This window comes from Zootermopsis nevadensis, unplaced genomic scaffold (assembly GCF_977971745.1).
Source record: "Zootermopsis nevadensis isolate Lab colony 2312 unplaced genomic scaffold, Znev_1.0 Znev_ptg000024l, whole genome shotgun sequence".
NCBI lineage: Eukaryota > Metazoa > Arthropoda > Insecta > Blattodea > Termopsidae > Zootermopsis > Zootermopsis nevadensis.
In genome coordinates, this window is record NW_028259156.1 from 16,227,799 (window position 1) to 16,240,254 (window position 12,456).

At 34.2% G+C, this 12,456-nt stretch overlaps 1 protein-coding gene across 1 annotated transcript; it reads right to left on the reverse strand.

Moving 5' to 3' along the window:
• Positions 1–59: 59 nt before the first annotated feature.
• On the reverse strand, positions 60–10,815 carry LOC110838040 (transient receptor potential-gamma protein). Its single transcript, XM_087355551.1, has 15 exons — positions 10,579–10,815; positions 10,239–10,381; positions 9,236–9,437; positions 8,828–8,998; positions 8,035–8,269; positions 7,110–7,256; positions 6,550–6,692; positions 5,101–5,207; positions 4,070–4,203; positions 3,388–3,574; positions 2,195–2,390; positions 1,886–2,080; positions 1,547–1,579; positions 1,000–1,177; positions 60–870 (listed from the first exon to the last, which is right to left on the reverse strand). The coding sequence occupies exons 1-15, from the start codon at positions 10,813–10,815 to the stop codon at positions 386–388; spliced, it is 2,793 nt and encodes a 930-aa protein (XP_087211677.1). The 3' UTR covers positions 60–385.
• Positions 10,816–12,456: the final 1,641 nt, after the last annotated feature.

Here is a 12,456-nt window from a genome sequence, read left to right on the forward strand (position 1 = left end):
CAGTAGTAATAGAATTCGGAAAGGTTTCGACAGATTCGTAAAAGTAATAGTAACAATAATAATTATATTGAATCCCTTTAATAGATTTTTCTAACAGCAAATATTTCATGACAGGCTGATATATAAATTATATGTATATATAATATATATTAGTACAGAAATCACTTGTTAGTCATATGGTGTCGCTATTATAGTCTCAAGCCAAATTTTAATGTTGAACACAGAGTAAACTTAGGAGGTGGTTGAAAAGGTTTATTAAGGAAACAAGTGCTAGTGAGGTTACAGCACTACACATAACACAAGCAATGTTGCTTTCATACCGTCTTTGAGATTACCTTGCCAGAACTTAAATTTATGCCGAGTGAAACGCTACACAATTTCTTGTTTAGAGATCTTCTTTGACTACAATGGGTGCTACTGGTTCCTTCTGAGATTCTACGTTGGCCTCCAACGTATCGCTGGACTGAGTTGTCACTCCCTCATCAGTGGTGGATTCTGACATGGTGCTTTTCACCTTTCCTATTTGTGTCTGCGACTGACCAGGCTGTGTTCTCCGCTGCAAATCTGAAGAAGATCTTGTTGGGTCACTGCCTATTCGTGGGATCTGCTTGTAAGGGGAGCCTCGATTCTTTTCAGACGCAGATAAGAATTTCTTGCGCTTCATCTTAAGCGCTGCCATAGCATAAGCGCTTACATTAGTTGCGGGCTTCCTTCCAGCTATCATTACAGGGGCAGTGGCAGATATGAGTACACGTTGCAGGTGAGAGGGTTGGCCAGGCCACAGGCCAACAAGATTGTCACGTGTCGTGTTAACGTCAAAATCTTTCATCATGCGACGCTCTCTTTGCCTTGTCTTACGGCCCCCCAGACCTGTGTGGAACGACGCAAATAATTATATCAGCTGTTTTCAGAATAAAGGCTGAAACAAGTGTTTATGTAATTAATGTGTGTCCAGTATGTCAAAGTACGTTCCACACATTAAAGAAGCATATTCCTTACCAGCATTGCAGTATGCATTTACACTGTAGCCAGACTGCTGTAAGATGTCAATCAGTTCGCATCGGAAAGCTGAAATGTCCTGTTTCAATTCATTTATGTCATCCTCGCTGATGGAACTGTGCTCTGCGCCCTGCTGCGACATCATGATGTAGCGTCTCACTAAGTGACGCATAACTTTCTAGTTAAACAAGAACAGCGCCGATCTCTCTACATGTTTCAGCATTTAATTTTTTCTTTTAATTCTACACTAACGTCAGAGCCTTGTTGTTTGATTTCTTTTAAGAACAAAATTAATATATGAAAATGACTGATCCCATAGGGCTGTTTGTATGTAATATACAGATATGCTCACTTCGAATAATAGTAATATCTATGAAAATTATGAAAAGATATTGGTATACTCTTTGTTTTCAAATATAATTTCAAAATTCAATAAATATTCAGTATGTAGCCATGTACTAGTAGTGGCTGAATTAGCAAGAAAAATGATGTAGCATAGAATCTTTAAAAACGATAAAAACCGTGGTTTATAGAGATGAATACTCACCTCATACTTGGACTCTTGTTCTTTTAACAGTTCCTGCAATTAAGGAAGCAAATGCATATTAAAAATAAGATTTGAACTGTTGGCATATTAAAGTCAAATTATTTGAAGCACAAAGTAGATTATTTATGAAGTAAGTTATTCGATGTCATAAAACAACTAGGTTCATCATCATTTAATTCAAGAAATATAATTTTGACTTCAGTATCGAACACAAATTTTGCATGCATAAACTGTTATTGTAAGTTGAATATTCACTATGATAATACAAAATAAAATAACATCCTCAGCAAATCATATCAAATCACATCCCCTAATCACTTGTACGACTGCATAACTCACCTTTTCAAGATCCTCAGACTCACTTGTAACAATTGGTGTACTGTCACAAGAACAGCACTTGGACAATGAGCCTAGATGCAGAATAAACTTCGAGGTTGGAAAAATATTAAATGGTGGAGGAAGAGTGCATTTGTCATCAAAGTAACTGATCCACAATTTGCTGCGAGCAAATTTCCACTCAACATCTTCCTTGCCCTGTTAGGAAAATGACAATTACTTATCTGTTCCTGCTTCCCTTATTACTTGAAATACAGTCACTGTTACCCCAATAAGCTTAGAAGTCTCTATCACAAAGTTCCAGATACTCACAGAAATAAGTTGGTAGGAATTGTTCAACATAGCAATGAGAAGGTTCAAAAGCACCACATTGGTGATGACGGCATATGTGCCCAAGATTATCTTCGCCGAGAACTTGGTGAAGCTCTCGATGTGAGACAGGTTAAACTGGTTCATGTCTATTACCCCAAACACTGTCCAGAACAGCGTCTGCATGGTCTCAAACAAGCTTCCATCAAGAAAGTAAAAAATTACCATTAGTTTTAAATGGAGTTTCACATGATATACTACTGAAGAAATGCAGATTCACACATTGCACATATAAACATACATTGCGAACAATAACAATTACAAGGATGTGTCGGTCATTTTCCTTTTGGAAAAAACAGCTTTTAAATTTAATAAAAAATAAATAGGTTACTCTTGTTTGAGTATCGTCCCAGGATTTCTGGACTTCATGGTGAGCCATCTGAACTCTCAAAACCTGTTTCCTTAAGAAATATTCTAGTATTGTGGATTGTGGCCTTTTGGGTTATAATGTCATACAGTCTTATGGTAATTTTTCAGTAGAATGCATCATTTCCATCTTCAGGATAAAAATTCCATAAGATAGAAGTGATACATTCCTCTGAAATGCTGGTAACCACCTATACTACAGAGTGTCACAACCCATAAGACCACAATCAACATTTCACCATAATGAAACCTCAGGTATTCTAGTCTAGTATTCTCTCATGCATTGTCTTGGTCTCCTGAGTGGTCTCTATGAGATTTTGACCAACATTTTGTAAGAATTGTTTGTTTCTCTCATTCATGCTATGAGTCCAGTCTATTCCAACCTCCTTAATGTAATCATCCCAACAATAGCAGGTAAAAGTACAAACAAATAAGCCCCTCATTGTGAAATTTTCTCCATTATGATGTCACATCTGTCTTAGGATCAAACATTCTCCCCAACCCTTCGTTCTTAGAAATCCTCAATCTCTCTTATACCTTCAGATTTAAAATTAAGTACTAAAATCCTTAGTGTTACAGTTAGTGTTCTGGGCCATAACACTATGTGATCCTGCAGGTAATAGATCCCTCTAAAATACTGGTATCTACGTACAAGTACACACAACATTACAACCCAGAAGAACAACACAAATATGTTCACCACAATGAGAACCTCAAATCTCACTGAATGTTACAGCATGCAGTTATTAAATAGTTTGTCATTTGCTTACCTAGCAAATTTCATTCGAATTTCACAGTCACCACCAGATGGTTCATTCCAGTATGCACTATTTAAGTCTGAAATAGGAGCTGAGGTTACATTGAAGGAGCTCCCTTCTGGATGTGCAGCAGTTATATCTATCTCACAACACTTTCTACTCTCCATCGCAGCATAAAACCAAAGAAGTTGATTCAAACCTAGAAACAGGATTAACAACTGTTACACAGTGAGTAAACAATCAGAAAATATAATCATTTTTGGTTTTATTACATAAATTAATATTCATGAATGCAGCAACTGTGGTTTATTAACTAATTCACTCAGTAAAATGTTGAATATAATCACTTTTATTTATTTATGGTTTATTTAATGATGCTATCAGTAACTCAGAATACATATATATAAAAGTGACTGAAAAGATGTTTAATGAATACTGAATTACATATCAAAGGAAGCAGACATAACCTAACTTCAAATTCCTTTGCTTGGAGGGACTGAGAAAAACTACTTCAGGACAAATAATCTCAAGAACAAGATCTGAACAGGGGGCCTCCTGAATTCAGATCAAGAGTTTTAATCATATGGCTGCTGTGCTTAGTTACAGTGAATCAGATCAAAATAATTCAGTAGACAGAATGCAATACTCTCTACTTGTATTTATTGTGCTATAACAAAAAAACAGGGGAACTCACCACATGAGAAAGCAAACAGTACAAGCACAAACAGCAGGAAGAATCTAACCATGTCAATTGCCATCCGGCTCAAGGAAACCTGCATTGGACCTAGATATGGACTCACAGAGAAGATGTATATCATCCGCAGACAACTGTAATGACACACACTGAGCACTGAGCATTGTACACCTCAATCTACAATGGGAAATAATGTTATATCATTGTATGAAACTTCCAGAGTTCTATATGTTTTATAATTTAATTTAGCTGGATAACACAGACTGAACTGTTGATTTTTTATGACTGTGTGCAATAAAAACTGCTCATAATGGACCTGAAAATTGTTCAGTTTCAGGTAGCTCTTCATTTACCATAGGGATTTGCATATAGGCTACTCAAAAAAAAATACTGCACAGTGTAATTCTCATTTATTTATGAATTTATGATCAAAATCATAAGCCAGAAATTCATGATACATGTAAGATTTGAGGTTTTCACAGCGGTGAGTATGAAGCTTTCTGTCTTCTGGGTTGTTGCGCTGTGTAGTCTGGTAGATGTTAACCAACGTTTCAGAGGTCATACTGCCTCCGTCATCAGGACAATGAATAACGGAGGCAGTATGACCTCTGAAACGTTGGTAACCATCGACCAGACTACACAGCGCAACGAACCAGAAGACAGAAAGCTTCATGATACATATTATATATCCACTAGAGCGTTAGTGTATAGTACACATACGCAGTTATATTTGTTTGTTTCCTTCTTTTTTAATGCAAATTCCAGGAAGAATAATATGGAACAAAATTATAAGAACAGAAATGAATAAATATTCAAGCATATTATTTTCCTTTAAATATTTCTTTTTTATTCCTGTACTGCATTAACTGTTCACATTGATGAGAAGTAATTCAATCTATATTGGGTTTCACTCTTTTCCATTTAAACCAGGAAACAAAATCCTGTTTTAGACAGGTATTATTGCATGTTAACTTTTTTATTTCTTCCACCATTTCGCAGTTTTTATGAAGAATGAGTAATAAAGGTCTTACCTGAATATGTTTGCTAGAGCCAAAAGAGAATCTGAGAGTACCATAGCATCTATTGCAGGATCCCAGCACTGTGTTTTCTTATTGGAAGCTACTTTCTCGACCCACAACTGTCAAATAGAAGTTCAATACTGCATGGAATCTGTGAGTTTACTTTATATATGATAAGCTATTTAATTTTAGAATCATAGTTTTCTGTGGCATAATATCAGGATAAATTGAATAACTGATGTGAGAATTCTGACTGTCTATGATAGTCATAGAATTAAATCATACAAAACTCTGAAAAAGCAAAGAGTCACCATATGGTAACCTAAGATTGAGAAAAACTCTTAAACTACTACCACTACTACTTACAGCCTCATTGAACAACATATGTGTATTAAAATTAAGTGTATATCAAAGTAAATAATAATATCAATAAGCTCTGCACTGTTTGTTAAAACATTTTCCAATTTTCTGATTATGTAAAACATGCCTGAAACCTATTTTCTTCCAATAAAGAGATAGTCTTGATTTTTCTATATTGTTCAAATATATAAATAAGGTGATTATAAGGAACACCAATATATATTCTTAAGCGCTCTTAATATTTTTACTCTACTTCAAACTGCAGACTTATATGCATACAAATTCAACTTTCCAATTGGAGTTAAACTTATGATATTTCACATTAAAAGCGAAATTACTGGAACATTTTAGTTCCACTATTTTGTTCCTAATACTCCATGTTCTGGCTTTGTATGATGCATTCATAAAGCCTCCCTGACTTTACTGCTATCCTCATAAATTTTAATCTGTTGATATTTTAAATGTAATATTACTTTGTGTTTAAACTGATTTCATAATACTTGATGAAATGTGAATAACCAATGCAAATGAGTTAAATTTAAAACCATTAACAAATCAAATACAATTTCTTGATTTCTGAAAATGTCTTCTTTTGCAGTTCTCAATATAATTAACACCTTTTTAAAACTAATGCTAAACATTATCATAAATATTTTTAATCTAGTGATCAACAGTGAAATTAAAATGTTTGGATATTATAATCACTCAACTGAATTATTTAAACATCTATAGGTTAAATAAATAAAGAACTTAAAAGTACTCCATTTTTTTAATGTATTGTAATTTCCCACATTCTCTACTATGCAAAGTGTGCCTTTCCAAAGGGGAATGTAATAAGAATCTTAATTGCATAAATTCATCACATCAAATCCACAGTAAAACCACACAGAAATAATGACATCCATAATGCTGAGAGAAAATCCCTGATTACAACCAACAGAATTACACATACAGATTGTTTGTCTAAAGAAGTCACTGTAGCTTTTGTAGGAGCTACTTATATAACAGACGTAATTACTATGGACTACTGTTACTAATATTGAAACAGTAATGAAATATTAAGGATTCAACGTGACATATCTCAATCAGATAGCTTCTAACCTCAAAGTATGCAAGGAGTCGTAGAATGATGACAATCACATACAGGCCTGTGGTTCCCAAATCCATCAGCTTCCACATGTCCTTGACATATTCCTTCAAGTTCTCCTCACCCAACATTCTTCTGACCTCCAACTTGATCATTCCTAAATATATATAAAGGCATCTCGAGTTTGAGGAGTAACATCCACATATCTTGTGCACTTACAAACAGAAGACATGTGTACATATTATCTTTCATTCCCCAGTGTTCAGTATGGATAGTAACATACCGGCTGCAAGGTTGCAAATTCTTCTGTAATTACCATGCGATTTATTGTGTCTCATAACACGATATTTGGAAATGATGTAAGGTATGGAGGGACTGAGGGAAACCATTAACAATTTCAATATCTCTGTAAGAACAGCTGATCTCTGAGTCAAGATCTAAACCCAGTATCTGTGAAGTACAAAACAGGAATTGTAACTTCTCAACTGCAATATTCAATAGGGAAGATGTGGTATTTCCTTACAGCTTCAACATCTTTCTTCATATTCAGCATTGATTAATTTGTGTACTTTACCAAAGAGCCATGCAATGATGAGGTATTCTGGAATGCTCGGCTGAGCTCTCTGGGATGATGTCCTGGTTATGTAATTGCTAGGTCCATTATTATTATTTCGCTTGAATCCATCATCACCTTTCTTTTGTGAAGCCCAGACGAGTATGGCTGGAATCATACCATGAAGCAGACATGCATAACTGTGGCACCCAAATCACTGGCAATGAAGTATAATTTAACTGTCAGAAAGTAAGCTCTATGTGACTATAAATTATATAACATCAATGAGTTAGTCAGTAATATAAATGATAAATGGTATGTTACCCAAAATCTACAACTTCTTTGTATAATATTTACATCTCTAATTTTCAATGCACTTCCAGATGGAAATAAACTTTAAAATGCATTTCTCATCAGAATACCATGAGTAAGTATACCAGTGGATTTAAAAACTGTTAACAAACAGCATGGATTTGAACCCCAGCAAATACTTAGGATATTTTCCTCTGTATCAAATCTCTTAAAGGGGATGCCAAAATGAGAAATGTGAGGGGTGGAGAGAGGAGAGAGAAAAAATTATTTACATAAACTTTTTTCAAGAAAAAGCATGTTTTTCTTTCATTGTATGTTGCTTAAAAAATATGAATAAAGAAAAACAATCTTTTTAACAACAAAGTGTGGAAAAAAAAATATTTTCATCAGTCTGCAAAAAATAAGTAACCCATCATATATTTGGTATATGATATTTTATAACATTCTAATCTGACCAACAATTAGGCACAGGAAGAATATTTCTTTGTGATGTTGCCCCAGGGTTACCTACTATTTTGAACACACTACAGAAATACAGGATCTCAAGTGTGTATAACATCTTACGAATTACTAGAGGGAAAAATATGTCCATCAAACCTAAATATATAAGTTCAGCACCATAATTCTGACTTACCAAGAAATGTTAAGTAAGATGCTGAATGGCATATAAATTTTATGAATGGTTTCTTCAGTGTCTGCCCATATGAACTTTTCGGAGCCATAATGTACATGAGTGACAAGAATGGAAATGAAACAGCAATTCGTACTATTTCAAACACCTGAAGAAACATATTCTTGCGTCGAAATCCTGGCAGGTCCTCATACCAGATAGATGCCAGAAGTTGCTGAACATTTGGGTGCGTGACAAACTACAGGAAAAAAATGTGAGAGATTAGTAATTCAATGTAAACATTTATTAATTACCACTTAGTTTTGTTATTTAATTGAAAACATTACTATGTATTTCACTGCTGGATCTTTATAAGTTTAATAAACACACAAAACCATTTCCTCATTTTAAGACTTAAGGTTAAGGTGGTGAAAATATGAATTGTGGATTTTAATCTTGTGGGCTATGATGCATATAGTCTTGTAGGTGGTAACTACATATAATTTTGTAAGTTTTGAGATTCTCATGGCCATGAAGAGCTGAAAACAGAGACAGTATTGTCCTGTAAAACATCACAACACAAAATAATAACCTCTATATGTACAATCCTGATCAAATTGTTTTCAAAAGGAACAATTTATTTCACTTCTTATATATATATAAGGGGAAACTGCATAATCACAAACAGTTCTGATAACTTGCGTAATACAAATTCTTTCTACTTTAAATAAATTCCATTACGTAATTGAAATTGCCTTTTTACTTGTGTCATTGCATATCTACAACATTGTGCTGATCCACCAGCAAATATTCTGACCTCCTTCTGATGCAGTTTTATAGCCAGTCTGAGGCGCCTAAGGTGCATGCGTCCTTCACTGTAGAGCACTGGTTCTAGTGGATCGTAATTAAGAATTATCTCTAGTTCATGTGAGCTCCGAGTGTGATCTAGCAAGGCTGTGGCAAAGGCCTTGCATTTATTCTTCACTTCCTACAACAGATTACTGAATATAACATCTTAAAAGGTACACATCCTACCACTGGTTAACTATGAATTACCACAGATAAACTTTTTTACTTGACAACAGAAGTGTATTTTTGCAAATTTGGAACATTACCTTTGGGTCAATGATGTAAAAAACAATTCACTGCATACTATTACTTACTTGGTGCTCCTGAAATAATTATGACTTGCTTCGTATTTGCTTTTGAACTGATGATCACTTACTTCATATTCACTCCTGAACTCAGTCTCTTCAAAACTCAGTCTCCTAAGTTCCCATGACAATTGAAAGGCTGACAGAATGGGGTCTTTAGCTGTCAAACATATGAGTGATGGACTTGCCAGAGCACGAAAGGCATTCATTCTTGAACGTGAATGGTGAACAATGTCTCTTGTCTGTGAAGTCACACACTCACAACAGCCACATCTTCAAGTAAAAATAAAACTTCATGCAGCGTCCAAAGATTCTCAAAACAATACAAAATTTCTTTTCCACTACAAGTAATTACAATGATTTCTCTCCTTCTGTACTTATTTAATATCATAACTAGCTAAGTTACTGGCTAAAATTATGTAGGTAGTGTTTATAAAATAGAAGCAGATATTTTAATAACATTATTAACAAAATATAATAGTGATTTAAATTGTTCTGACTTCAAAATATTGCCATACTTTACACTTGTGCACTGTCCAACCTAACTCTGCTAAATATTCCCATAAAACAAAAGAAATATTTTCACATTAGATACTGAAAGGTCATATGAATGTTATATTCGATGTACTTGTAAATTCCATACTCTGAAATATTTTTATTGTCAGATTTTAAATTCTATAAAACATTATTTGCAGATACTGAATGTGCCCTGTTATAAATATTTATTATATTAAACCATAAGTACTTTGAGTTTCTACAAAAATTACTTTCAATTATACAGGTCTTGCAGTTAATACGGTGTCAACATGCAAACATGCATTACAGCATGATTGTTCCAGTCTAACTTCTGTTCTCCTGTGCCATTATGTAACACAATCAATTCAACATACAGAATAAAATATAACAGAAAACATTATGACTCACACACCTATTTGTAATACCATACTGAACAAACACAGTCACAATAAACATATCTATTTTCATTAGATTTTGATACTTTACTGGAGTATTAATTTATAAACAATTATAATACAAATTCTGTGACAGATTTTATTGTTAACTGAAGCTCAGTACCTGATATCATGTGGCGTAGGAAGGGTGGCACCTCTGTCCAACAAAATTCTGACAATTTCAAAGTGATTTAGATGTGCTGCTAGGATCAATGGAGTAATATCAGAACTGAAGCTGCGGCTCTCTGGAGCTAAAGATTCCCAACTCTGTGAACAATAATATTCAATTTGGATTTCCTATAAATTAAGGCTTATTACAACTTCTAGCATGTACCACAGTACCAAATTTCTTTGAAATCTGTCCATTAGTTTTAAAGATGAAATGTGTTGACCTACAATCAAGAACACAATCTCTCCATTACGCATTTATTCCAAGCCCTTTGCACAAAGTGTGTTGTTCTTACATGCTGTTGTCCTCCTGCTACTATTTTTTCTTCATGATCAAGAAGCAATTCCACTGCTTCTACAAACTCCTCAGATATTGCATGCAACAAAGCATCCTGTGCCTCTACACCAAGTGATATGAGTAATTTTACCATCGGCAGGTCCTCATTAATAATTGCAAGCACAAGAGCAGTTCGACCCATTGGATCTACGCAGTCCTTGTCCACAAAATCAGCATCAATAAGCCTGCAAAACATTTCCAAGAAATTAAATCCAGAAATAAAATTTACAGTTTTTGTATTTCATCCTTCTGCTAAGAATTTGGCAGATAGTAAATTTTGCAGCTTTTATTCAAGAGGGAATTGGTCTGATCTTCAGCCAGTACTGGCTAATTGTGGGCTGATAAAATAATATCTCCAAAAATTAATAACCTTTTCTTTTCTATTCCATCCCCATTAAGGTTTTGATGTGGTGATGCTCTGAGAACAAAATAAATGCTTGCATTGCAGTAGCCATTGATCCTAGATCAAACAATGGGTGGATGTGATTAATTCTTAAGTTATTTAATTATACTATTTCAGGTGCAGGGGTTCTGTAATGCCAAACAAAACATAAACAGGATTATGAAGAGAAGAGAATTAGAAGAAGCTGTCATGTGACATATTGTAAATTATTACCCTTGCATTTGCAAGGACAGACAGAAAAATACTGAAAATGTCAGCCAGCCAAAAGAGCCTGAAGCCTGAGTGACACTCAAATAATTGTCTGTTCAGTAATTTACATAAATGACTGAAGTCATATAAGATAACCTTCAGGAACTACAAGATTAAGACTAAATATGAGACTTACTCACACAATAAATCAACTATATAAGATCTGAGGTTTTCCTGGTGGTGAAAATGTATATTGTGGTCTTCATGGTTATGGCACCATGATGACAAAATTCAAAATGAATCATTTATTTATTTCAGTGATGGTGTATCACATCGTTCTGTTTTCAGGCTTATAGAAATATAAGGTAGGGTGGTAGAATGGTTATGGGTGGTGAATGTGGAAAGATTATAAAGAAACTATGATGATTCTATAATTAAAATGTTGTTTTAAAAAATTAAAAAATCCAAAGTTAATTGTATAAGAATCTATGGATTCCTTAAAGGAGCCTGACATAAATGTAAAACATGATCAAGATGTTTGCTGTCACAATAATAGTACAGTCGACAGTAGTTTGATAATATGTTAAACTAGTTTAATTACAAACTCATGTGACCTCATTAATTTAACCATTTAAAGTGCAGTGACAAATATATGTGCCATCTACTTTAAGAATCAATGTTCATTCTGCCCACAGAGCATATTTATCGGTTTCATATGATTCTCAGAATTAACATGGATTATTTACTTACATGACATTAACCAATAGATCTTTGTAATAGTGTTGCTTAGTGTTTTCTTTGTACCAAAAAATGAATTTTTAAATATTATTTAGATGAGTTTTGGCTTAAGACCTTTTTACACACCGTTTTGTAGCTTTAATGTCACCTCTCTGCACAGCCAGGAGAAATCTTCTCTCATCTATGGATAGCTGTGTCCTCACACGCTGCCTGGGGAATACACCCCTTTTATTTCCAGCACTCTGACCCTGGCCCTGTTGGAATTACAAGAAGTGGGCACAATTTATTTATTTTTTATAATATTTAAATGACTTGCTGTGTTACTGTATTGTATATTCTTGATCTTAGGATATATTAATATTTTTAATTCTCTAACTTAAAACATGGAACAGGAACTTTCAATGATGCACAGAGATAAGATGAGAAGCAAGTGATAATGCATTTTGTCCGAGGATGACTGATGGTTCAGAGGTGATTACCCTGATAATGGTGGTAGCATGCACCACT

Bases quoted from the DNA above. Each gene is read 5' to 3' on its own strand.
- LOC110838040 (XM_087355551.1), bottom strand. From the start codon at position 10,815: ATGTTTTGCAGGCTTATTGATGCTGATTTTGTGGACAAGGACTGCGTA. The intron at 8,999-9,235 runs GTAAGTGATCAT...AATCTGTTGTAG, and splicing joins AGTTCAGGAGTGAATATGAA to GAAGTGAAGAATAAATGCAA. The intron at 7,257-8,034 runs GTAAGTCAGAAT...GTATGATTCCAG, and splicing joins ATCTTACTTAACATTTCTTG to CCATACTCGTCTGGGCTTCA.